Genomic DNA, 27062 nt, shown 5'->3' on the forward strand with positions numbered 1-27062 from the left:
CTTAGTACATGGGATTTCTTTAAACGCGTATCACCAGATCCACAAATGTAATAAGTTTTATCATGGAGGTAAACAAACAAACAAGCAAAAGACCCCCAATTATTTGCAAATGTGCCATTAATGCTAAATCTCATGAAGTCTGAACCCGTTTTAAGAGGTTGAAGTTCAGACTGTTAGAATACAATGCATTCATGTTTGATGCTACACCCAGAAAAATAGAGACATTACCAGCTCCATGTCCTTGTCTGAAATGCCTTCCACTCAGACCTTTGATGTGGATATGGAATATATGCTGCTCAATTTCATGTCAGTGTTCCAGTTTACTTTGCTTCTTGCTTTACATACAACATATGTTCGGTTATTAGAGGTTTTCTGCATATTACATCACTTTTACAAGTGACCTCATGAGCTTGCACCGCTAATTCAAAAGGATTAGCGACATTTGCTCAACATTCCTTTGAACTTACTTCTACTAAAGGATGGGCTGTTGAACAGAAGTTCATCCTCCTGCAAAAAGAATAGAAAATGGGCTTTGGTATCTGTTAAAAACATGTGTATCAGCAGGCAATCTCCTGTTACAACTGGGAATTACTTTTGATAACGCACAGAACTTTGATCAAACGCTTATACTCTGTTGAAATACATTCACCCCTATTGTCTTATGCAGTTCCAGTGGCTAAGCTACTTAAGCTTCAATTACTGCAGCCTGGGTCTGACAGATCACAGAATAAAGTAGCCACAGTAAATTATTCAGAATAATTCAGAGTTCTGAATTATAGCTGTTTCCAAAGTATTCCCCCTGAACTTGAGAATATAAGGCATTCAGCAGTTTACGGTTCTCAAACAACATTTTGCACAGAAAATAAATTCTTCTTTAAGAAAAAAAAAAAGGCATTTTTCATACTTTACAGAAAAATCCACCTTTAATTAAGAGGATAAACAAACCATGCAGCCATTTTTTGGTTTAGATTTCTAACGTGTTACTTCCCAGTGTGGCAAACATATAGGATTTTGTTTTCTTGTTCAGATTTGTAAATGAAGAAACATGAGGAGAATAAACTGAGGAGTAGACAAAAAATAAATAAAACAGAGTGCAGTGCAAAAACCAATGCATGTTTTTTACCTGAATATTGTCTCTGTCCCATCTGATTGCTGTAGCGTAAGACACAAATGTTCTTGAGGTCATTCCTTTGCCACTTTGGGCTTCAGAGCCTTGGGTTAAAACTTGGGTTAAAAAGCTTTTCCAGGGATAAAGACAGCCATAAAAAACATCTTTTAAGGACAGTGAGGCACCTGCCTCCCTCCCTCTCTCCTCAGAGTGGCACATCCCAAACTGTAACAAACTCCACTATCCCAGGCCATTGGTCTGCAAAATAAGAAGACCAGAGAGCAAAACTCAATCCAAGTTTCCCAAGGTCAGCGTGTGCGCTCCAGTCACTGAAATATTGGATAAAAGGAACAGATGTCAACTCCTTGTACCTGTTCCAAGTGAAAGTGGCAACTACTGTTGTGCTGAATGTAAAACATTTTTCTATTAGTTACATTGCCAGGACTCTATAAGAAGTTACATGCCTAATACAGGCACCCTATAGGCTGCAAGTATGAGACAAAAGATCGATCTTGTGAAGGGTAAGGCACCTGCAGCAACAAGAGAGTTGCAAGACTTGACTTACCTCTGGAACAATATTACTAACAACTAACATCCTTCCAGGTTGAGGAAGCAATTAAGCAGGGCTTCAGTAAACAACACATTTTGGGCCTACATTTAAGCATTACAAAGACCCCTTCATTTATACATATTTTCTCAAAAATTACAGTAAATCCAATACAGTTCTTTTTTTAAAAAAATATGTAGAATTAAAATATGTCCACATTTCTGCTTTTATTCACCATTTTTTACTTCCTCTTCTATTTACAGCTTTTATTTCATGGAGCTAGGCCCACATTTTTAATAATTTTTGGATCCACCTGTAAGTATGTAGGATTTACATCCTGAACACATGTACAATCAACTAATCTTTAAGATACTCACTACCCAAATAATTTTTGCCACACACATTCCCAGTTACATCACTGCAAAAGCAATGGCAGACAAAAACAAAAAAAGCTCCTTTGTCCTGAATGGGGTCAGACTTTCACAAAGGTGAAATCTCATATGTCAGTTGTCATGTCTGGTTTCCCCCTTCAGTTTATGAAATCTTTAATTCATTACATCATGTTTACTTGATAGAAACATAAGTATTAATGTCGGGAAGAGAGAATTGTAACTCAAGAGAGAAATAAGAAATGAAGCAACAAGAACAGGAAAGTTTGTTTTCACATGTATGTTATAAAGGTAAAAAACCCAGCAGACGTACGTTCGCTAAGCACACACTATCCTTTCCACAATTGTTCTTCACATCCAGCTCTTGTTTTTCCCTTCTTCAACTACAGTGAAGACTTCTTATGTGCATACACAGCATGTAGCACAGCTGTCAAGGACCTCTAGACTTCACTGAAATACAGAGGACAAATAAGATAATGGAACACACACAGTTTAATCTCAGCAAACCTCTAGACAGAATATTTTCCCTGAAACAACCAGCCCTTTAAAGAAGTGTGCATCTTTCACTTATTTGTTGTGTTTCATAAATTTTTTTTTTTATATATAAGCATGGGGGGGTGGTGTTAAAATTAACTGTCATGTCAGTCCAGGAATTTGACACAAAACAATACAATATATTGTTATCCTATAAATCTAAGCCGAGCTGGAAATTGGCCAGTATTGCGCCACTTGAAATACAGTTTGTATATTGTCACATATTTTAAATACGTGGGTAATAATATATATATCAAAAGCAGATTTTTTTTGTCATGGGGAAAATAAAATAAAGGAAAAAAATAATTATAAAAACATTGTCAAATTTTAAGTTAACCCAAATCTAAAGAATAATCCCCAGGCCACCATAAATTATGTGGTGTCCTCAACTCAATTGAAAAGCCACTGCTGGATCTGTGGCTTGGGGAGCAGGGACGGGAGGGTTCTGTTGATCAAATAAACCACAATACTTAATGCATACTTAATATTACATAGTTTAATAGAGCAGACCATATAGGCTGAGAATGTTACTTTAGCCCCATGGTATAAAGCAATTATATTCATTGTCAAGTGCTTTCTCATCACCTACCCTGAGCTCCCGCTGGCAGAACATACCCAATGCCACGCAATGTCTGAGAAGACGCAGATCCTCTGTGCCTCTCACTTACCCACTGAAGGCTGACCAAAGAACATCTCTACTGAAGCTGATACTCACCAGATGGCTACTAATTTTAATGATAACAAAAGAAACTATCATGAGTGTGCGCCTTGCAATTCTGTTCAGTTCAGTACGTAAGAAATTCAGAGTTTACAACACCATGCTATTTCCTAAAACAAGCCAGCACACCACCCTCCCCTCCTCTCTCACTAATAAAAGACAAAATACAATTCACAACACTGTCCTATGCATTAATAATTCACATCTGGGCCAGTATCAATTGGCTGGTGGATGTTGAGCAATCTTTTTTTGGTGAACAATATCTGTGGCCCTTCAGTTGGGTCACAGAAATAGATCTTCAGCTAATGAAAAGTCAACGTAAGTCTCCCAAATTCTGTGCACGTGTTAGTTTACACACCACTCGTAACAAGAGCTGACAGTTTCATTTTGCAGTTCAGTTTTCTGACGTTTTCAGTCTTTAAATTAAATTTTTACCCTTTTTTGCCTGGATGCAATTTCCTTCAAAAACTTTATAACAAGATAAACTTCCACAGGCTGTAACTCATCCTAAAGAAATCTCTGATCTGGGAAGTTTAAAAATATCAAGGGAGGACTTTTAAAGCTGTTAACAAATGTTTCAGACCTGAATGCCAAAACCTAAGTTCAGATCACTGTTTACACACTTGATCCTCATGGGAATTTAACACTTTTGAAAATGGCAGACCTTACAAGAAATAGTTGCAGAGTTTCTTGATTAGCTGCCGCCTCCTGAAATCTTGCTGAGTTTTGCAACTTTGCCTTTCCACAGTGAGATATAACCAAAGAAAACTATTTAAGGGAAATTAGTTTGTCTTGAACATACTTGCATTGAAACACATTGAACTATAGCTAGGTAAAAAATATCAAGCGAGTTCTGTAAATTATTATGTTTCCACGAGTTTACTGGAACATGAGTTTGCCCATCACAAGTGACTTACTGCTTTAATCTTTCAGGACACTAACTGGTAAGCAAATTTCAAAGTTACATGCCTGACTGCATAAGGAAGATGAATTTTGAATCACCTACACATCCTGACCGCAGAGCACTTGTACCCTTCTCCAATAGGAAACAGAAAGAGTGCCACATGACTTATCTGTAATTCAATGCTATTTGAATTTCAAGCATTAGATTAACATGCTGAAAAATGCAACCACAAATACCAGCACTGAACAGGAGAAAAAGAATATATTCAGCCTCATAGATACTCCTTCAGAGGATATATGTTAAATTACTCAAAAAGCTATTCACTGTAGACTTTTCATTCGGATCTAGTTAAAACATAAACAACTCTTGAAAATTTAGTTTGTTTTTCCACTTCCTGTGTTATGCAATGCACTCAGGTTACACAAGGCTGTTTTTTCAGCTGGATCACAACATGGTAGCATTTGCAGACCAGTGCTGATGTTTCATTAATGATCTCCATAACAAGAAGATCATTGTTTTCTTTTATGTAAATGCTGGCTAAGTTACAATCACATTAAAATTTACTACATTCTTTTTGGTGGCCCAGTATCAGAGAGAAGGTCATGCTTCCTACCAGTAAGGACACTCCAACAATGTATAGGCTATTTTGGGTGAGTGCCTGGTGATTAAAAAAGCCACACAGTTAATGAAGTCTGGCAGCAAAAGAGGAAATCTGGGTTGTTCATGTCAAAACAAGAAGAGAACTTGGTTTGTTAGGTGACATTCAAACTACTCCATATAAAAAAAGATTTGTACAGCTGAAACTCTTCCCAGTCAAGGAGTCTGCTCTAATAGCTGACTCAGAACACAGTTTCAAATTCTAGCTTTGCCACAGACTTCAGAGCATGGCCAGGCCAATTCGTTATTTCATTGCTCATTTATCAACCACAAACTGGAAGCAGTATTTTTCTTTCTTTCTTCTTACTGATCCAAACTGTAAGCTCGCTAGTTAGGAATAGCTAACCAGGTGGGTGCAAAACAGTACAAAGTAAAATAGCATCTCAGGTTGTAGATGAGAACAATTAGAAGTCCACAGTACACACATCAAATAAAACTGTAATTCTTAGAGTAACATTTTCAATTGACAGTGAGGTTTCAGTTCACAAATCACACAGCAAATGTCTTTTACCACATCAAAACTCTTCAGCATAGTAATGAACAATTTTTGTATTAAGAAAAAAAAAAAATCACACAAGAGTCACGCTTAGTTTCAGGTACAAAATGGCAGGAAAATGCTGACCGTTCATGTAACACCCAAACACTATTCCACGCTGAATACAAGGTTTTCAGAACGAATGTTCTTTTGCAATGTTAGTACTAACTTTACTGAACAGAAAAACATGACCAAAAATTCACCCAATCCCCTCCTCACATGCAGACTCTAACCAGCACTTAGAAAAGCAGTATTTATGCAAACTGGAGATGCTTTAGAGAAAAACCAGCACAAGATACAAATGAACAAAATACCTGCAATAAACAAGTAAGATTTTTAAAAATAATTAAAAAAAAAAAAATCCCAAAGCATGACATTACTAACAAACACTTTCAATAAATACGCCACATTTAATCTTTTGCCTTTGCTAGTTTCCTGAGGCACCAAGTCGTGTTAAGAAGATGCTGCCAACTAGCTGCAGCCACAGAGGGACTGCCACGCTATGGGCTCCTCATCATTGTGTAAGGGAGGCAGCAGAGAAGCACTCCCAGAGGGACGTGACACCTCATCATCAGATGCAATGCCTCCTTCTCTCATGAATAACTGTGCATCTCATTCAGCTGCTTCTTTTGGAAATACTGACATATTCAATAACTACAAATGTAGTAAGGAACTAAGTATATCTATATTCCCAGTCACTGCTTGGACATAATCACAAGTAGCCAGTCTTAGGCACTCTTCTGAATGAACCTAACAATGCTGACTGCCTCTATTCGTGCAGCTCTGAAAACGTTAGTAAAACATGGTTTAAAAAGAACAGTACCTTAGCAGTTCAGAAAAATAGCTATAGCATGCAGGAAATAGTGACAGCTACATTGTGTCAAAGCTAAAAATACATTCTCAGGTGTGTCAAAAATACCAGAACATAGTTTTCTAGGGACCTTGAACTCTGCATCATTACTTACGTTACAACAAACTCAGAGGCAGAGGAAGTGTTAACTTTTCTCTACAGAAAAACATTCCTGCTTTTACCACTTGCAGTCACATTTTCCTAGGACACATCTTATCCTAGTAATCCACAACAGTGCATAGCCACAGCAGAGAGAGTTTGAGCAGGGATCAAGATCTGGCAGGTGCCTCTGGAGGAAGGCTGCGAAAACACTGTGAAAAATACTGGTTCAAGTTGTGAAATCAGCAGGGAATACACCACTCATTTTGCGCTTTTGTTCTTCTGCTTGGAAGGAAAATAGATGAGTGCATGTTTCCAGATTTCTTGGAGAAAGATCTAAACACAGAGAAAGACAGCCAGGAAAGGAAGGGTTGAGAAGTTGACATGTGTAACAGCAACAATAACCTGAAGGGAAAAGGCAAAGACGGAAAAAAACTTAGAGGGAAACAGATTTTGTATCATACCTAATCTATGCCAAGAATTCTACTAAAATAAGAGAAAAGGTTCAGTGGAATTTGGAACACAATGGTAAAATCTTCCAGGGAAACACTCCTGGCATTTGCCAGGCCTTTTGCAACAGCTAAAATTCCAGTTCCCTCTATTTCACAAGCAAAACCACCTCAACTTAGATGAAATGATGAGTTTCTTCTGCATCTCATTTACCCTATTCCTAGTCTCCGAGATATTCTCTCATAATTTACTTATAAAGCTACGAAAACCTACCTAAGGTTCCACAAATGTCTCTCTTGTGCAGCCTTTCTGCTTGTAGCCTATATTTACCTCAGAGACCTCCACCAAAAGATGTGTTTACTCTTAGTAAAAGTACACTGAATCCAAAATGTCCCATAGAAATTGTGAAATGCTGCTGTTCTCCCTTTAGGCACAACCACATAAACACTTGAGGCCTCTCCGGTACCAGACAGCAAAAGCTGTTTCAATAAAATCAATAATTTTCAGCAGGTAATGCAGTAATGGCGCAAATAACCTGAACTGCAAGGAGAAGAAAAGCCATTCTGTTATGGTACATTTTTACTTCTACGAACTCCAAAGTAAAATGTGGGGTCCAAAGGATCTTGTCATTAGCTGGCAAACTGGATTAAACTTCATTAAGATGGGTTGGAATTAACACTGACCTTTCACTTAAGATGGTTTTATTAAGCCATTAAAGCTATTTTAGAGTCAAATAGATGAAACAATACATATGGTCCCAAACTATGTAGGTAGAGGTGTTTCACTGGATATATTTTTGGCAGAACTGTGTACCTGTACATCTGAAATGAGAAGGCAAAACAGTACAGACAAGAGAAAAGAAAATCAAAGCCAGTCGGGAAATCAGAGCAAGAATTGCATCCATATATACACACACACCCCCAGCCCCCCAAAAAAAATCTTTTTAGATTTTTTTTTTTTTTTTTTTAGTTTCGTGGTATTCAGAAAAACAGAGTTTTGTACCTTCCTTATAAACAAGCAAGACTTCATTGAAGATTTTCTTTACATTGCCATCAGTTTCCTCTCTTACTGGAAATTCCCTGCAAAGCCCCACATTTTGACTATTTCTGCTAGGGAAGAATAACATTCTTGTAGTCTGTTGCCAGCACATTCTCGCTAGTTATTCTAGCAACAGCACTGCAGTATCAGAGCAACAAGAATCATGTGGGGAAAAAATTTAGGCTCTAAAGAGGTAAATTTGTGTTCAAAAAATCAAATATGGCCAAATGGAAGTAAGAAAAAAAATCTACTGCTCAGTCACCAATGCCTACTGCACTTCAAAACTGGGGAGAGAAACTTAAAGAAAAAACCAAACTCAACAAGATGGGAAAAAAGAAGCAAAAATCAGGAGTTGGAGATTTCACAAAAGGAAGTAAAGCGTCATTTAGAATGTTTCCAGAAGAAAAGGCTGGATGATGAGTTGCATGGAAAAATAAAGCATGGTTCATAGAGTTTTGTACCTAGATGATATGATGCACGCTAAAAGACCTCATGTCTTTATAATGCTCTCTGCCAATTCAAAGCTAAATCCAGAAAAGTTTGTAGTCTGTCCAAAAGAGATCATCTACCTTTCCTACACTGTCAGCAAGATGGGAATTACTGCTGACCAACCCCCACAACACTGCATTGAGCAAACCATCTCTGTAGACACTTGCAGATGTGCAACTATGTACATTGCTGCTTTTACTACAGGTTTATTTATGGGTATGCCAAAACTATAAGCCCACTATTCAGCAGAATGATTTAAGATTTTCAAGGCTGAAAAAGGCCCATGACTGCTCCTCTCTTGCATACCCATGCTTCAAAACCCTTCAGACCGAACACAAATGATAGTGTTTATGGATTGATGGCAGTGTCAGCACAAAATTGTGAAGTGTTTTAAGTAATGGACATTTACTATGAAGTCCTTGTTCCACAAAAGGAGACTGGTACATCACCTGGAAAAAACCTGCAGGAGGGGCTGAATCTATAGGATATTTTCACTGATGTTGCCAACTTGTCAAGTGTCCAGAAATAGTGCTGTGATCTCAGTAGCTCTGAGACCTGGCCACAAACCTGGTGACAAAGATGCAAATGGTCAGGTTGGTACAGGCAACCTCTAGGTGCATGCTCATTTATACTTGTGTGAAATACACATTATCCTCTGATATGTTGCAAGGTTCTGGAGAATTAGACTGGAGGTAGGTGCAGTCCCTCTGACAATGTGGGAGTTGCCTTTCTTCCCAGGTCACTTCACATGCAGGTGACATCTGCATTTCTCAGCACTGTGCAGCATTTCCAGTTCTCTCCAGCTCTCTACATATGTAAAGTCATTTGCAGCCACAGAGTAACTGCAGTGCTTAGCTAGGAAGATCTAAATTGCCAGTGCCACTGCAAGGGATTTTAGTGTAAGGAAACACATGATTCATTAGCAGCTTTCCCCTTTTCCCCTCCTTACATCTATACCTAGACCTCCATTCTGCTCTGCTGCTGAATCACTACAGAGGTTGGCAAATCAGATGTAACCAGCTTGGTTCACTGAGGTCCTAAGTTTCTGCAGCTCTTGTTCCAGTCAATGGAAAATGCAAGTGTTTGGATTATCAGCAAATAAGGCAGTTAACTGCCTTGTGCTTTGGTTCCCACATCCATAAAATGGGAGCAATTATTCCTTCTTTCTCAAGTGCCAGCAGAATCTTACATGAAAACTGCTGAAAACTTCCTCTTTCCTACAGACCACGGTGGTCTGTCATTATGCCAGTTCCTTTATCCAGCGTTACCGCCCAGCTAGCTGCCCTTCTGTTTAATGAAACAACCAGAGCAATGAGCTGGAAGTCCTCAACACTCTTTATTCCTACTCGCTCATCTTCCCACACAGCTTTTTATGCCACCCCTATCAGACTACCTCCTTTTCTCAGAGCTGGGGACACCTGTTCTACTGCAGCAGAAAAGAGGTAAGAAAGTGAAAAAGGAAACCATCAGAGAGCTTATTCAGAAGTAACAGGGATTTGAATACTATCTTACCCAGCCTGATAATTACAAGGAAATGGCAGCAGATCTAAAGCATGACTGGGTAGGAGGTGGCCCTGCCAACAAATACGATAGCCCTAGCAGGCTCCGTTCAGCAGCTCTTTTGCTATAAAAATATTATTGCACTGAAGTGAAATATTTTGGCCTCACTCCAGTAATAACCAAGGCAGGCTATTGTTGTTCTGGAAGGAAATTTTGCTCGATGCGATGGAAGCAACCACTGCCTACTGGAGAGAAAATTCAACAGCAGTATCTCTTTGTTCTAGTATTCTGGACTGAACCTTGATTTCTCTCCCTGCTGTCAAAAAAAGGAATATTCTGCAAACGGGACCTCAGTAGCAGACAGTGCTTTGAATATATGTTGCCTTGGTCTGGCATACTGCCTATTAAAACAGTTAGACATTTTCTTACAGCCATAAGACCTTCTGGCTTTACTCTGCGTCAGACAAGTTCTCCTAAAACAAAGCACAGAGGTCAAGTTAGATCTAGTCAGAGTGCACACATTTTATTGCTGGAAGCTATTGGGCATCTTAGATGAATATAAATAATGAAAACATTTTGATAATTAGACTGTCAAGCAGAAAATCTAACAGAACACATTTAGATATTCAAATGCACTTCAGATGCATGTGCCAATATACTGAAAAGAAAACATCAATAGTTTGCAGAAACAGAACACAGATAAGACTTAGCCACATAGTGCTCTAACTGCTAGACTCTCTCACTTCCCGGCTTGTCACTGACACTGTTACCTTATAAAGTAACACTGGGCAGCAATTAAGTAGGGCTGTTACTCACCACTAACTTAGCAAAGGAAAAGAAATGAATGAGCTTTCCCAGGCTGCAGTAGTTCCAGATTGTCTCTCAAAGGGCTGCATCAATTACTGTCACTTATTTGTCAGCAGTGTGCCATGATTAATTGGCGAGATCCACATTTTTGCGTGCCTTACGTCATACGCAGCTCTGCTCCCCCATCTGTTTTTATTGGTGTTATAGACCAAAACGTTCCACACCATGTACCTTGTCAAAGCTATATTAATGTCTCACAATGGACCCAAGCTAAAACAACTTAAAACCCTACAGATTACCTAAATGTGCTGAAAATAAAGATGTAAAGAGAAATGACTGAAAGATTTAGTAGAATTGAAAGTTGAGATGCAAAAAAGAGCAACAGACTTTAAGCTTTCTTCAGCAAAAATGAGAATGTTATGTTGGCAGAATAAGGGAATTTGTTGTCAGTACTTTTAGTACGTGGAAAAGTTTTTATCACTAATTCAGAATAAGTAGCACTTTATGAAGATATTTACAAAGTAAATTGTTACTTAGCAAGAACAAGTATGTCAAAAATAGCCTTAAGTTTCAGTTCCTCACATCCTTACTTTCCAATTTAAGATGCTATTTGAATGCCTCTTCCTTATTTTCTAGAATACCTGCACCCTATGGACTTTGACAGAAGTCCAGCATGCACTTAAATGTTTCCTTGGAGTCTTAGTGAACACATACACACATGTATGCGTTAGGTAGTGAGTAAAAAACCCCACACATGTACTAAAGAGCAGCACAGCAGGACAGCATATGATAACACAAAACCTTATGGTTTTAACTATAATAAAGGTTTAATCATCAAAAGACCATTCAATATTTATGTTTTCATGTGTAGAGATGAATGTGCTTTAAAAAAAGAATTAAACAAATGTTATTTCCATTCTAGCCTTGACAGCTATCACAATATTTTATATGTCTGGTGATACCTGTCATCTTTGTGAGAGCTTCTACTCAGAAATGGTGCCATTTTGAGACTCCAATTTTTGTTCTTTTAAAATATACTTCTCTCCTTGCTGAAGAAAAGGTAAAATATCTGAAATCTTCATGTTCAGCCCCCAGAATCCATCCATTTTTAGAATCCTTCTCCTTAGGGCCACAAGATCCATTTCAGAAGATGCTGTGAAGGACAGTATTGCACTTAGATGGGAATTATGCTTGCCCTTCCACACTTCCTGCCTTTCTGACCATCTGAAGCACTCAGCAAATATTTACACTACGATCATCTTCCAGCTTTTTTGTTGCATTGGCTTCCAAGTTCAGAATCATGAAAATAGCACAGTGGATAATTAGAAGTCTCTCATAATTACTGGACCATCCATTAGTAATTCTGCAAGGGTAGCACTTGTCCATAGTACAACCGGAAAAGGAAGCTGGTAAGTGCCCCTTAATTTGCATATTTTTACTCTGAATATATACAACCTCAATTCAAAAGCATTTTGTTTCTTTCAAAGGAGCTACATTTTAACATACTTTCTTTGCTTACCCTTTAGTTAGCAGAAGCAACTGACAGTCCAGGCCAAACATTAAAACACCTGTATATCCTCCTTCAGTTTCCCCACAGCTCTGGAACATTCTCTCCAAGCATGAACCAGAGTTCAGCTTTTGAGTGACCTAGGTGATCAATTACACTTCTCCTGAAAAGTCTTATTTTCTATTCCTGTGTCGATGAAATAATGCAGGGGAGAAAAAGGGAAAATGAGACGATCTTTTAGGAAACTGAATATTGCACATCATGCATTCCCCCTAACAACACTGTCAGGTGTTGAAAGTTTCCCACTGGGAGAGTCACTCCCATTATTAGCTGAGATAAATAAAATCCTCCCAATAACAAGTCTCTCCTCAACCTGCAAGTAGTTTTATAGAAACAGAGCCTTCTCATCAGCTTTGTGCTCCTTCACCTCAGAATACTGGTGCTGAACGAAGAAGTAGTAGAAGCACAGAGAAGATGACCACGAGCCTTACCAGTCAAAATTGAGTTTACAGTTTCAAGAGATGCGAATGGTCTGGAACGTCAAATACAAATAATTTCAAATACAACTAATGAAATTTTATTTCCATTTCCATACACATCACAGCACAATAAAAGCATCTTCCCGGGTCCAGGAGCTGTGGTCTATCTGATGTCTCCCAAAGAAATACCATAAGCTTACTCCAGTGCTTCTCTCTCAGTTTCTATCTGTTGTTTCACTACTCATAGTAGCAAGCTGCTACCTCCACCTTCAAAGTGACTTCTAAAATCTCTGCTGTCACGCTGCGGGCATGAAAATAACCACAGACACCATAAAAAAAAGTGCAAAGAAAAAACCAACAAAAATAAATTTTGACCTGAGAAGTTACAGAGATTAGGAACCAGGTCTACATGAGGCAACAACACTGCACAATAAAAGCTTAGTTACCAACAAGAAATTAACTTTCATGCTTCCAATATTTTTGCTACTTTCTCAAAAATAAATAGAAAAATTACTCTGCAACATCGTGCAAATGATGCAAAGTAAGCACAGAGGAATAAGATTACGATAATGGGACATTCAGGCCAAAATGCAGGTAGCCGTGCTTTTGTGATGGCTATATCACAGTATCGACACTGTTGGCAAGTTCTCTGACAGTTACTCATCCCATGCCTTTGTACAGAACAGAACAAATCTTGGTTCCGAGAGATGTGTCCTTTATCTGGGGGTTTACTGGTCCCAGAAGGCAGGTCCTCGCTTTCGTGGTGCCGAGATTGTCCGCACCTCTTGGGTGCCACCAGCACCTTGGACAGTGTGAGCCCGGGCCTGAACAAGTGGCACACGTCACTGTCCACATGCAACACGCAGACAACACAACCCCATGGTCACCCACTCACACCCCACGATGCCTTAGGGACATCTCTGCTACAGCTTGTTGTCCAAATTTTCATGGCTTCTACCAGAAACATGTTGAATTTTTCCAGTTTGTGTGCATCCAGAAGAGGATTCCAACAAAATAGTGCAATCGATGCCATCTCTAGCCAGAGATAGTTTTCTGGCATCGCTGGCTGCTGCACTAGTTGAGCTGCTGACAGCAGCAGTAGTAGAAAACAGAAGAGGAAAAAAACCACGATTAACCTGGCTTTTGTCTTTACCTCCATTTTGTTATAAAGCCCTTGAGACTGTTCCTCCGGAATGCTCCCTATTGCTAGAACACCTCTTTCTTTCTAGAAAACCAGCAACCTATTTCGAATTTCTCTCCAAGAATTTACTTTTCACACTTATTTTTTAATTCCTGACTTTGACCCCATGCTATTTTTTTCCTCATTTCACTGTTAGATTTTACAAGATAATCCAAGAGGCTAAATTATTTTGCATTGACCATAATATTGCCACAACGATACTGTCTGATAGGTCATTTTACATTAGCTGAGTTTTTCCTGTTCCCAGCTGCACACTATGAACATTAACACTTATCTTTCTCTTAGTTCTGTAGCAAAATTAAAAACTGCATTAGCTTAAAAAACAGAAGCACAACGAAAACGACAAATAATTTGAATGACTCAGAAAACCACAGAATGTATACGTAATGTTTTGAGTATCTCGGCCTGGATTGCCATTTTTATGCATTATTTACCATATTCTACCTTGCAGGTTTACACACACTAATCCTCCTGGATGTATTCAACACAGGGAGTGATCCTTGGCCTCCAGCTTTGAAGCAATTTACTACTTCTGGACAAACTAACATTTTAGATAGAAATTATAGGTAGTATTGGCAAAGTATTATGCTGTAGAAGGCTCCAATCTGTTCACCTTATGTCCTTAGAAAAAGTTCCTAAAGCTCTGAATAAATCAGTGGTATTTCATATGCCTTGTCATTATCTTTCAATTCATGGTTTCCCGAGACAGTCAAATGTGAAGAGCAATTGTGTGACAGTAGAGGGATGAGAAATGAGAACAACGTGTAAAAGATCTGACCGCTATGCCAGTTTGATAAATATGGTTTAAAAGAGAAGAAAAGAACTTCTCAAACCAGAGGCTAGGTAGAACAATTCTTTTAGTCAAACAATGCACTTGGAAGAAACGCAGCAGCACTTCTGGTTTTTTTCCTAGATAATGCAAATTAGTCCTAAGATCATTACAAAAACCTGTAGTCTTAAAACCTAGAAAATATAAATCTACAGTATTTAATACATTTAAAAACCACAAGAGGGCAGAAGCATAGGTAAACAGGTGAATGTAAAAAAGAGACTCACATAAACACCAGATAAAAAGAAGTTCACAACCCTGGTGTTCTCAAACACTTCTGGGTTTGGTGTTTTATTTTTATAGGAGAATTTAACCATTTACTAGGGGAAATGAGATTCATAAATGCATTAGATTCCTGATTGCATAGACTTAAACATATAACCTTGTCATATGGTGAAAATATGAATCTTATTAACCAGGTTCAGACAATTCATTTGTTCTGAAACTGGCCTGCTTTGGTTCCACAGATCAAAATGACCACAATTTAGTCTTTCATATTTGTTCACTGATTTCAGCTGGAAAGTCATTAATCGCTGCCAATGACATAATGACTTTTAAAAACACGCAGAGAAAGCCTGCATCCTCAGCTTGGTGGTGATATGATCAGTTCATACAACAGCCAGCCCAACTGAAACAGAGCTGCAACTGGAGAGTTTGGTTTCTCACATACAGTATCTCAGGCTGTTTGCTGACAGGACAAAATTGTCCTGACTTGGAATCCTAAAACCAATCTTCAAAAGACATTCAAGTATTTGGGGCTACAGTCATAAACAGACATCCCAGACATTCGTTCACCCAGCAGAACCTACAGTACCAAATTAGATGCCAAGATCCATTTTGTAAAACACATGGAAAGCATACAAAAACAAAGTGCAAGAGGGAAGTTGGCTCCTGTATTCAGTATACAGTCAGAAGAATGATTAGGCACTTCATTTCAAAGCAGGTAAGCACCTACCTGATTAGGGATTCTCTACTCTAAATCCAGTTCTCTGTGGTGCCCAAGTAAGGACACAATTAGAGATGAGAGAAACCTGCCCACTGCAGCCTCTCTACTAATGTTATTATTATCTAGAAGATGAAAAATTTGTTTTCCGTTTTCACTCTTCTCCATTAGACTAAGGACTCCAACGTAGCTACTCTGGGAATCCAAGCCACGGGGTCAATATAAATTAGATGTGTAACTCACACTTTGGAGGAGTCTATTCATACACAGGGATGCTTCTGTTAGTCTGCAGACATGGAAGCCCTATCCTGTGTTTCATTAACAGGTTGTTCAATAAACCTCATCAATGAAAGGCCTTCTTTGCAACTGTAAAGCTAGTTTTTCCTTATGGACGCATGGCAGAGACAGACTGTTCACGGCCTAATAAGCAGAACAGGTCTTCATCCTTTTCAATATAAAGGTGGACCTGATTTGTCTTGTTCGGTCATTATGTAAAACCGAAGTCATATTCATAACATCCCTTTCTTACTGCATACACGTTTTGATCTACGTGCATGCACACATATGTAGACTTTTTAACTTAAATATATTGCGTGTGACTACTGTAAACAGTGAACTCCATAACCATACACTTGCATATGTATTGACTGTAGTAATTTATCTTTCTTACACCAGTATAAATCGACTTCCCAAAGCAAAATTAAGGAAGTATGAGATGAGAACAAGAAAACATTTTCAGTTTTCTCAGACTATATATTGCTAAAATCTACAGCAGCTGTGGATTCACCTAAGGTAAGTCTGAAATGGAATATAGACTGAAGGATTCATCTGTGTTCTATTTTGCTTGGTTTCTAGAAAATGTTGTTCTTTATGTCTGGGTTTTGTCAAAATATGTCATGAGGGATACTGAGCGGAAAAAGAGATGGTAAAAACAGTCACTTTAACCAGCCACGATCTGCTTTTAGAAAAAGCAAAGGCAAATGACACAGTCATTTTGAGTGCACAGCAAGTATGTAGTTCTAAATTCTTTTAGACTGAGTGCCTTCATAATTTGTTTTTATCTTCCTGAAAATACATTTTGAAGCAAAACATTTTATCCTCTATTGATAGAGATACGAATTATGGCTAAAATGGACAACATCCTTCTGGACATGACAGCAGCCCATATCCTAAGCAGACCTTGCTGGACTCTAATTTAGGAAACAGCACAATTAATCATAGGAAACTTGCAATTACAGAATTGACTACTGACTGGGCCTCTATATTCACAAGGGAAGTTACCAGCAATTATGAAAGAAGTCTGCTAGGAAACACATACATGTTAAGCTTTCTTAGGTTTAACAAATGTATTCACCTTACTAATAACTTGATACAATGATCAGGACTATGCTCTGGAGTAACAATTTACAATCATGACTAAGGACTCTACAGTCTGAGAATTAAATTTCTATTTCTGGAAAAATCTTGCCTTGTAACATTTAACTGGAAACTAATGGTTTGGGAAAATACCATCTTCTAGTGTTAGTCTTTTATAAAGCAATTAAATCATGAGCTAATCCTAAAAGATAGATATACTAATATGTATATATAATAAAGTCCTTATATTAATATGACTCAGAAAAACAGAACAGTGTTTATGGCTAGTAGCTAGTAGACTGAAATTTAAGTAGGATGATTCTTTGTAATACTTGTCATTTTTAAAAAAAATTAGACAACCTCCACTGAAAGAGTAGATCACTGAAATATAGAGCAGAAAGAAAATGCACTAATTTATACCAGGGAAAACCAACATTTTGTTATTTTCCTTCTGATGGGCCATTAATTCTTTAAGTTCAAAAAGAAACTATTAAACTTGCATACCAAACATAGTAGTTTTTCAATCTGAGAACAGCTAACTCTTAACCAACAGGCAGGCCCTCTGCCAGCTCTCCAGCGATTAGCTGAATGACATCCAGTTTTGTGGTGGCACAGAAAGTCTGCTTTCTACAGACTGATTTTTAGAAACAGAAAAACAAAAACCAAGTCCAAATCATTAATTTCATAGCTTTTTTCCACTCCAGTCCTCATTTGAATTCTGAAGTCAAATTCCAATCTTACTTATCTTGCTATATTGCTAAGCTGATGAAAAGTGTCAAAGCAAGGAGAAGAAATCACTCCTTCCAGCCATCCTCGCTGCACGGTAAAGGAGCCGGCAGAAGAATTTACAGAAGCTTTGTTTTGCAGGTCAGTACAGCTGGTCTCATCCGTAGCTCTGACACGGCTTGTTGACCTTATGGTCTTTTTCTAGTATTGAAGAGCTAAGCCTACCCCCTGCATCACACACAAATATTTTGAACCTGGGTGAGGAGATAGTTTAGAAAAGGATAACCTCACCTGCTTGGCTTACCAACAACTACCCTCAAGGCAGAAGAAACTTTCTATTGCACTCATTTGAGAAAAATTTTTAGGCCAGGCCACTAAAAACACCTGCAGGATTTTCTCTCAGACACACAGAGAAATCAAAAGTACAGGAAAGATTTAACAGAAGGTGTTCTTACATGACTCAATGCTGCTCAAATCACAAGAAGGATATGAAAAGCTCAGGCCTTGGCACCCTTTGCCCATAATAACTGAGTAGTTCAACAACCTTTTCTTTCTGTAAAAGCAAAACTGCAGAAAATGTCCTCTACATAAGCTGTCAGTGTCATCTGATAAGCTTTAGTTATCAAAGTAAACTCTGTGCTCAAAACCAGAAAGGGAGCAAATAGCTCCCTGCTGGTTAGAAACAGCAAACTCCAATAAACAAAACACATGCATCTTGTCTTTTTGTAAAGATCAGTGTAGGTTTAATTTAATAATGCATCCTCCTCTTGCATTTTTCTAGATTGAATTTGATTAAATTCATCTTAGTTTTATTATTTGAAGTTTTTAGTAATTTAGTTCTAAGTGATAAAGGAAGAAAACAAAGCAAAAGTGAGATCTGTAATCACAAATTTTTCCTTCCATGCCCAAAGGGCTTTTATTATTTCATCTCAGCAGATTCAATCCCCAGTTTACCTACTATGAAACTGAACAAGTTGCATACAGATGTAGAAGATAATGTAGAGAAGAATCCTTCTGAGTTCTATCACAGTATACACGAGCTACATTAAAAAAGTCAGCATCTACCAGACAAATGGACTTTAAAACATTTAGAAAAAAGATGACTGTCAAGTAACTTTGGTGCTTCTTGACTTGGGAAGTGGATTTATGATCTAACTTGAATTTGGCAGATAAAGTGTGTTAAAGAATATTTTAAAGTCTGAGGCACGCCACAGAAAATGACAATATTAGTATCAAAGAGTTAACCTGGATAATGCTGCAGTGAAGGTCTTCAATTCAGCAGCAACATTACCTGTTGTAGCACTTCCTCCCAGTTTTGTTTGAACAGCTGTTAAATTGGAAATAAACGTGTGGGTTTAAGGGCTTACAGCATTTTCCTTGTTGAAGGATAACAAAAAAAAACCCCACCACAAACCCAAAATAACTTTTATTAATGGTTCCTTTTTGCTGAGTGCCCTTCTCAAAGAAACACAGAAATGAAAACAAACTCTCTTCAATTATTGTTCAGCAAGTAACAGGGTTGCTTCGCCATGTAACAAATGGAATGAGAAAATAGTGAACCAGTTATTCACAGTTTGCTAGCAAGTAGTAAGCTACTAGCTACCTGATGCTAGCTGCTGTACAAACATGCTGAGAGACACTTTCCTTACTTCAAGGATTTCATAGGTAAAGGGTATGAACATATGATCAATGATATTTGAAGTATACCTGTTAAAGTTAACTGCATTGCTCAACAGCTGAAACATCATAGCTAACTATATATTTCTTGTGATGCAGGATGTGCATCTCTTATGGGAAATTAATCTTGCATAGAAAGGGCGTGGCATACTAATAAAAGGCTACAGTTTTGTCTTTTGTTCTATTTTTTTTTTTTAAACAAAAGGATTATCAAATTAAAACGGGGACATTTTCTGGTTATTTATAGCCACATTAAATTCACAGTCCTCAAATACTAGTTTTCTCATCAAGTTTTACTACCCTGTCAGTAATTATCAAGCAATGCTTCTATTATTACTACTAGACTCAGTACAGTGACTAAGCAAAGGCAAGTGCAAGTGGCTATATAAGCAGAAGAAAGATATCTTGTCTTTTAGAGCTCAAAGGCTAATCAGGAAGAAAGCAGTGATGAGAGAAACAGGAAAACAGAGAGATACAGCAGTTTGTCCAAGTGGCAGACAGTCAACAAGCAGATCCTGGAATATAATACCTGCACGTTTCGGAGTTCCTCAGATACCTTCTATCCTGGGCCTCATGCTTGTTCCAGAAAGTGAATATGTCTCAAAAGCCATGGCTCTATTAAAACGTCTTCTCAGCTAAGTGCAATGTTTTATTTTTGAAGACAAAGATTTCAATTCTCTTCTCACTTGCACTCAAACAACTCTATTGACTCAAAGAGCAACTGTTTTCCACCTATGCTTGTATTTGTACAGAACTGAGTTCCTGCTTACCAGGACATCCTGTCAAGAAAATCCTTAAGAAAGCAATCAAATTCCAAAATTTAATTAAATTCCACTGGCTTCCAGGAGCACACACAGAATCAGGCTTCAAAGCTCTACAAAACTGTGATCTCACCTTTCCAGACTAGACTGTCTTTTATATATCTGACCTATATAACAGTTTATGCGCAAGCATATGTCTGTTAAACACTTGTGAGATGATACTGTTTCAAAAACCCAGGAGGCAACTCTTACTACTTTTGTCTTTATTAAATTGAAGAATAATGCCTCACTCAAGGTCGTCTTTGGGTTAGTTGTTGGAAGGACCTCATGGTCTTACAGACCAACACCAGGATGTTTTGTTTTCTTCCTTCAAAAACATCGCATCTGATATTTCAGTTGCATGCACAGTAGAAAGGTGGTAGGCATCTAAATTATTTACTTGAATTAAACAGTTTTCATTTTTATGTACAACGCATCTCGTGTACATTTCTAAGATACATTGCTTAAATACTTTCTCAAAATCCTACTCCACTCAGGTCACACAAAGAATGACAGCAGTGAGAACCAACTCAGGTACAAGTGATCATTACACAGTCAGTGCAGAATGACTGTGTTAACCAATATTCCAATAAAAGTGGTGAAAGTTCCACTTTAAAACAAACATGCTTTTCAATAACACACTTCTTGCCCACTCCTGCTGCAGACTCAAATCAAAGGGGATTTGTTTTTAAGCTACAAAGCACTTACCACCACTTTCAAGGCAGGCATCAAAACATACTACTGCATATATTTCAACTGATAAGTGAAACACTAAGTAGCTTTGGGTTTGTTCGTCCATCTTACCAGCTAGATTTTTCTGTGGTGATCAGGCCCAGGACACGAGCAGTGACGGAGATCCAAGAATATTTTGTTGCCTACCTCAGCTGGAGTCCACAGAGACAAATGGACCATCAAGTCTCTCCTCCACTTGTGACGTGGGCAGTTGTTTCCCCCTGGTTTCTTTCATCGCTGGAGGGTGATGACAGTTTACATGTCATGCACAGCCTCTGATCACGCTCCTGTTGTAACATGAGAGGTAGCTGACGTTAGCAAACTCAAAGGCACATGCTACTTGAACATAACAAATAGGGGCTTGGTGAAAGTGACACAACATCGCAGCACTTGCTTTGCAAACACCCAGTTTGCCAATATACTGTCTGCCCTTGTTCACAGGATATTATGGATTCAGTACCAGTTTACAATGGAATGGGGATGGGAGATAAAATAAACTAAAAAAATAGACAATAATGATTAAATGAAATTAAGACTAGTAGTCCCAGGTTGACATGTTCAACAAATAATTTTCCAGGTCAAGGAAACTGTTTATCAGTGACAACATTTCAGCTCTTCCTTAAATTACTCCACAGTATGTGCAAGAGACAAAAATAAGCTGTCAGAATTCAAACATGTTCAAGCATAGAGCTTTACAGCTGTAACTGCTATCATACTCTGAGCAATCACTAGCCTCAAAAAACAAACAGGCAGATTTCAAATCTCACAGTGAAGGGTATCCTTATACTTTTGTGCAGCAAGTATGTAACTGAACTTCAAATATTTTATAATAACCTGGTCATACACTGACAACAGCACACTGGGCTCCTCCACTTCTAAAAGCGATGCTTTAGAGGGACTGTTATGCTATGTCTTTTAAACTGAAAAATTAAAATAAACTATAGTCAGAGATCTTTGAAGAGTAACGTTATTGGTACATATTGACACAAATGGAGAGCATTAAAGGTTGCAATTTAAACACAGACCAGAAACACATTCTTATAACAACCTCACAAATTAACTCACAGAACATACAAATTGCACACATGGTAACTTACACTGTTTCCTCCTTTGTCTGAATTCTAATTAGGACTTGCTAGCGTAAACTAAAGGATGCATCAAATCCTTCACAATCATATAGACAAAACTGAAATATAAATCATTTACACTTGCTAATGTTGTCATACTAATGATTTGTATCAGCCTTTGGCCATACATCTGATCAGAATGGAAAGCAAAAGGAACTAGCAAGATTGCTGCTGTTCCTAACATCAGAGAGAGTTCTCTCCAAGAAGGGTCAACTGTAATGGAAAAATAAAGAGAACAAATTGAATCTGCAGGAAATTATACAATGTAGGGAGGAAAAAAAAAAAATCTTCTAAAATTGCAGTGACTACATGTTATTTCAAGAACATCTCTAGCTTTTCATGTTATTCTGCATGGCACAACCTACTGTGGAAAAGTCCGTATTTTAACTAATGATGACTTCTGTCAGTTTGATATAGTAGACAGTAAAGCAAAACAAACACACACACACACACACACACTAAAAAATTAACAATTCTCTTTAAACCAACAGGTTTCAGTTTCTCATTTCTCAAAATCAGCTGAAAGAAATGTTCTCCATCTCTTCCAAAGGTAATACCAAGTGGGAGACTGTGAATGGAAATTTCTACTGAAAGTAGAAGGGTTTGTTGGTTTGTTTTTTTACTTTGATTTTGGTTTAGTGTTTGTTTAAGAAAGCTATGACCAAATAGAAATGTATTGCATAATGGTAATTCTGCATTGCATATAAACTCAATTATACAGTTCACCACCGTGAATTCAGTAATCTGAATCATATTACCTCCAACTGCGAGAAATTCAAACACCTCATGGAAAGAACAGTTCTTGCCATGGAAGCACCTGCAGCTGCTGAGTCCGTTCCTGGAGGACACGACTGAAGAGTCATCACCTGGAGTGGCTTCAAACTCCTGCACCTACTTCTGCTGTTTCCTATGAAAGTCTTTCACTTGCACATTGATCCTCTCTATCCCTTGTTCTATTGAAATCATTGACAAGATCAAAGCTTCAGTTAACTAACTTCTGCTATTGATTACTTACAGCATGGTTAATCTAAATATATATATATTCTATTTTATCCAGCAACAATTAAAAGCAAAAAAGTACATTCTCCTTTTCATGTACTGACTTTCAGCAACTAAGTATTTTTCTCAAATACAGTTATTAATCCTAAACATGTAACACAACTTTGCAGCAAAGATCTCTGGCAAAAACCCTATGCAAAATATGTAAAATATATTATCCTTCCCCTCCCTGTCCCCCCCCCCCAAAAAGGATTTTCTTCTTTGTGTTTTAATAGCATTGTCCCTCAAAAACTGCTCAGAAAATCTTAACTTTTGAATTTTTTTCTCTTTTTTGGGTTTTGGGGGTTTTTTGGGGTTTGGGGAGTTTTTTTCATCTTATTTTTTTCTTCTGCTGCCTCAGTTTGCAATGACCGAATGGAAGAAGGAAGGAAGAAAAATTAAAAATTGTAATCTCAATTTTTCTATAAGTAAATTTTTAAATAACTAACAACGTCAAAAGAAAAAAAGTCACAAACCTAATTCTCCTTGCAGATAATTAACAACATACAGTTAAAACATCATCAGACATCTCAGTATGTGGTAGTGATTGATTTTGCTGCCTAAACACTTAAATTATATTAATTTTTATTTTAACTGTATCAATAAGTTAGAGTTTTCTGGACCTAGAAATATACAAGTCTGGAACTCTCTAATAAAAGCTCTCCAAATAAGGAGAGGAAGTATATTTTACTCAAAATGAATAAACAAATTATTTGTATGGAACTGGCAAAGACTCCAAGTTTCACATACCTCTCAGGAAACAAAAAGGATATGAAGATGAGTTAGTATGCTTTTACACATAGGTGGTTGTCACAAACAAGTAAAATATTCATAATTACACTTCTTCAAAATCTGCAGGAATCCTAAACAATTTAGAAACAATTAAGTATATGCATTTCAACAGGGAAAGTGAATGCAATAAAAGTTAAGTCTTACTGAAACATCAACCATGCAATTTGCCTTCAAAATTCATACTGCAAAAAACTACTAAAATTATAGGAAAATAAGTTCAATATTTAATTAAAAAGAGAATAAAGATTATTACAAAACACCATAGAGGTTAGAACACAAAATTACATAACACGTATGTGTAGTGATATGCTTTTCTGTCACACACTGGTGTAACACTTAAGTCAATTGTTCCATGCTGAACCAATACATTACAGAACAACATTATATGAAAGTGGGTTCTCCGTACATAGGTCTTCTCCAGGATCCTCTTCATATGAATTCACATCACTGTAACTGCTGTGGCCTATTTTATACAATTACATTATGGTCTGGACCATATGTCTGTTGCTTTACTATGCTTTATTGTTTTTTCCATTCAGATCAGCCTTGAGGACACTGGATTCAAGTTTCAAATCTGCAGATATAACTGAAGGTTACCCCTTCGCCTGCAGAAACCTTGCAGCTGGCTCATTCAAGCCTAACTAGTCATATGTAACTTGAGCAAAGGACCTTTGAAATAAACGGGTAGACATCACTTTGAAGTTTTGTATAATGCTGAAACAGTGGCTGTTCTTGCTTGTCCCTGATAAAATCTGTTAGAATTGCTAGCAGTAAGTGACTTGGTTTTGTTAAGAAAGGGAACCTGTAAACTTGAGTGTACAACTTCCTTGTAAATGGGAAGGACACCTGTAAACTTGATGTCATGGAGCATTCTAGGCTTCCAAAAGAAAAGAAAGGAGGTTGGAGGCAAACTGTCTCACAGCAAAACAGGAGGCTTTCTAGAAAAAACTAAGACCCTTGATGTAGACTCTGTAATTATAATTACCCCTATTAGTGCAATGCCTTCTTCAGCTTCTGAAAAAAAACATGAAGTGTCTTCTGCTTATTTTCTGAAGAACAGTAATGGCTTTGAAAAGATTACTATTGGGATGCAGTGCTGGGTCTCAAAACTCAACATGTAACATACAGATGTCCATGCAAAAGAATGGGATCCAAACTGTCAGCAGGGAAGGAAGGGTTAATCACTAAATATATCAACATCTTCTATGGCTAGCTATTTCCATTGCTAGCAATACTACTGTTGCTATTTCTTTTTTGCTCTTCCAAGTAGAAAATCTACCATGTGATTAACAGATTTGAGTAGAGAGTCTACCATGAGATAACGAATTATGCTGTTCATTTCAGCATAATGGTCCCTGCTGCAGTTCAGAAAGAAGCTGAATTCTTTTCCCATGAAAACTAGAAGCAAGATGACCCAGTGCAAGTTCATTTTACAAAACACTGACAGGTCCAAAATGAATATGAACAGTTTACTAAAGACAGAGCCTTAATATTAACTGTTGATAACTCAGGAATTTCACATGCAATCACCCTCTGACGTTACAGTTTTACCGTCCTTGTAGATAAAAATTTCTTGGTTATCTAGCTGTGGTACAGGAAGGCCTGTGGGAACTCTTTTCAAGAGTTTTACTGCAGTAAACAACTCAGTCTGATAAGGTGAAGAATTTGATTGTTACTTAGTTGTACAGCAGTATTTTTCCCAGTACTCATTAAGAGAATTAAGAATACAAAGGTAGTTAAGTGGGGTGAAGAAAACCAGGGCATCTGAATCCGCAGGAAGAAACACTCTGGGAACCAGCTGTTCACCAGGAAATCAAATGCACGTTAACTAGGCAACCGTAGCTGCTCAAGCCACTCTGTTAAGATGTCTTTCCACTTGCCTTGCCAGTCACAATGATGAGTATGAATATAGTACTTAAACTGCTCCAAGTTTTCACTTCAGTTTTGTTTCAAGTAACCAGAAGAAATACAGCCTCCTCAATGCTCATACAGAAATACTTAACAAGACAGATTTCCACAGTTTCGGTACCCATACATTTTGGCATCTCAAGAACCAATTCAAGTTAATGAGTTTCATCTAGAAATGAAAAAACTGTAAATAAAATGAGATAAAATCATGTTACAACAAAATGCAGAATTAAGATCTGAATAAAATATGCCTGGATGCAATCAGCAGTCAATCAGAATGACAAATGGTTTCAAATTAAAGAATTTTAATGGAGCCTTAAAGCCTAGATACAGAAACAGAGTTGCAGGCAGCCACGGGTTCAGTTCCAAAAGTCCAGGATTTCCAGGTAATGCCACCAATATCTAAGTTTCTAAGGCTGTAACTGAGAGGTGAAGTTTGCTTAAAGCTTTTTTTTGGCATTTCTTTTTTTTTTTTTTTAAATGAGGATATAATTTTCCCAAAGTTCTTTAATCTTCAACTTTTTATTTTCAAGCTATGTTTTACTTCAGGTGAATGTCTGTCTTTGGTTTTTATCCTACTAGTATATTAAAAAAAAAAGTGGGAAAAATAACATGTGAACACATTACAGTTGTTTCTCCTGACTATGCTTACTAGTCAGGTGAGAAGTCTGGAGTTTGTACATGTACAAATGGAGCACTTTGGAACATGAGGTCCATTCTTCTCACCCACGCCATAATTAGCTGTCGGTTTCTCCATGTACATTTTCCATGTGCACTTTGAGGTAGTCATTTCTTGTAAACTTCTTGTGGCAAAGCTGGCATTCTGCCATCGGTCGATTGGGGTTGTGAGTCAGCTTGTGTCGGATCAGCATTTTCTTCAGGCTGAAGGACAGATCACAAACCTAAGGCAGTGAAGATAAGACAAAAACAAAAGTAGTCTTAAAACTTCAAGCACGTATAAAGCTCCTTATGTTACATCACTGAGGCCAGAGCCACACATACTTGCAATAAATGATAATAAATGAGCTGGTCTTTGGAAGAATAACTCCTTCAGAGAGCACTGTAAAGATTATTACTCTGTCTGGTATCTTTCAATGTTATACATTGACAGTGGTACCACAGGCACGAGGTGGGGAATGAAAAAGGACTCAGTCTTTAAAATATCAACACACCAAGGTGTTCCAGTTACACTGCAGGGTTTTTTTAAAAACCTATTATTCTATCTGGAATGCAGCAAGAATTATGACAAAACACCACAAGCCTTTGTCAATTCAACCTCAAAAGAAGTATTTCGTTCTTGATCTCCAGAACGACATCTGTGG

General features: G+C 37.7%; 1 protein-coding gene and 1 long non-coding RNA gene across 4 annotated transcripts in view; both read right to left on the reverse strand.

Moving 5' to 3' along the window:
• Positions 1-466: 466 nt before the first annotated feature.
• LOC142601532 (uncharacterized) lies at positions 467-23867 on the reverse strand. The gene is made up of 11 exons (XR_012835049.1): positions 23791-23867; positions 22761-22955; positions 21023-21162; positions 12145-12318; positions 8768-8885; positions 7475-7612; positions 6358-6553; positions 3168-3303; positions 2358-2494; positions 1124-1366; positions 467-507 (listed from the first exon to the last, which is right to left on the reverse strand). It is a non-coding gene; the product is annotated as an uncharacterized LOC142601532 (long non-coding RNA).
• Positions 23868-25758: 1891 nt separating this feature from the next.
• The window catches only part of PRDM5 (PR/SET domain 5), a 79289-nt gene continuing 77985 nt past the window's right edge, over positions 25759-27062 (reverse strand). For all 3 annotated transcript variants that reach the window (XM_075751048.1, XM_075751049.1, XM_075751050.1), the window contains one exon: positions 25759-26642. In XM_075751048.1, the coding sequence (XP_075607163.1) occupies positions 26478-26642 (165 nt within the window). In that variant the 3' untranslated portion in view covers positions 25759-26477. The remainder of the gene's footprint in view (positions 26643-27062) is intronic.

This window comes from Balearica regulorum, chromosome 4 (assembly GCF_011004875.1).
Source record: "Balearica regulorum gibbericeps isolate bBalReg1 chromosome 4, bBalReg1.pri, whole genome shotgun sequence".
Taxonomy (NCBI): Eukaryota; Metazoa; Chordata; class Aves; order Gruiformes; family Gruidae; genus Balearica; species Balearica regulorum.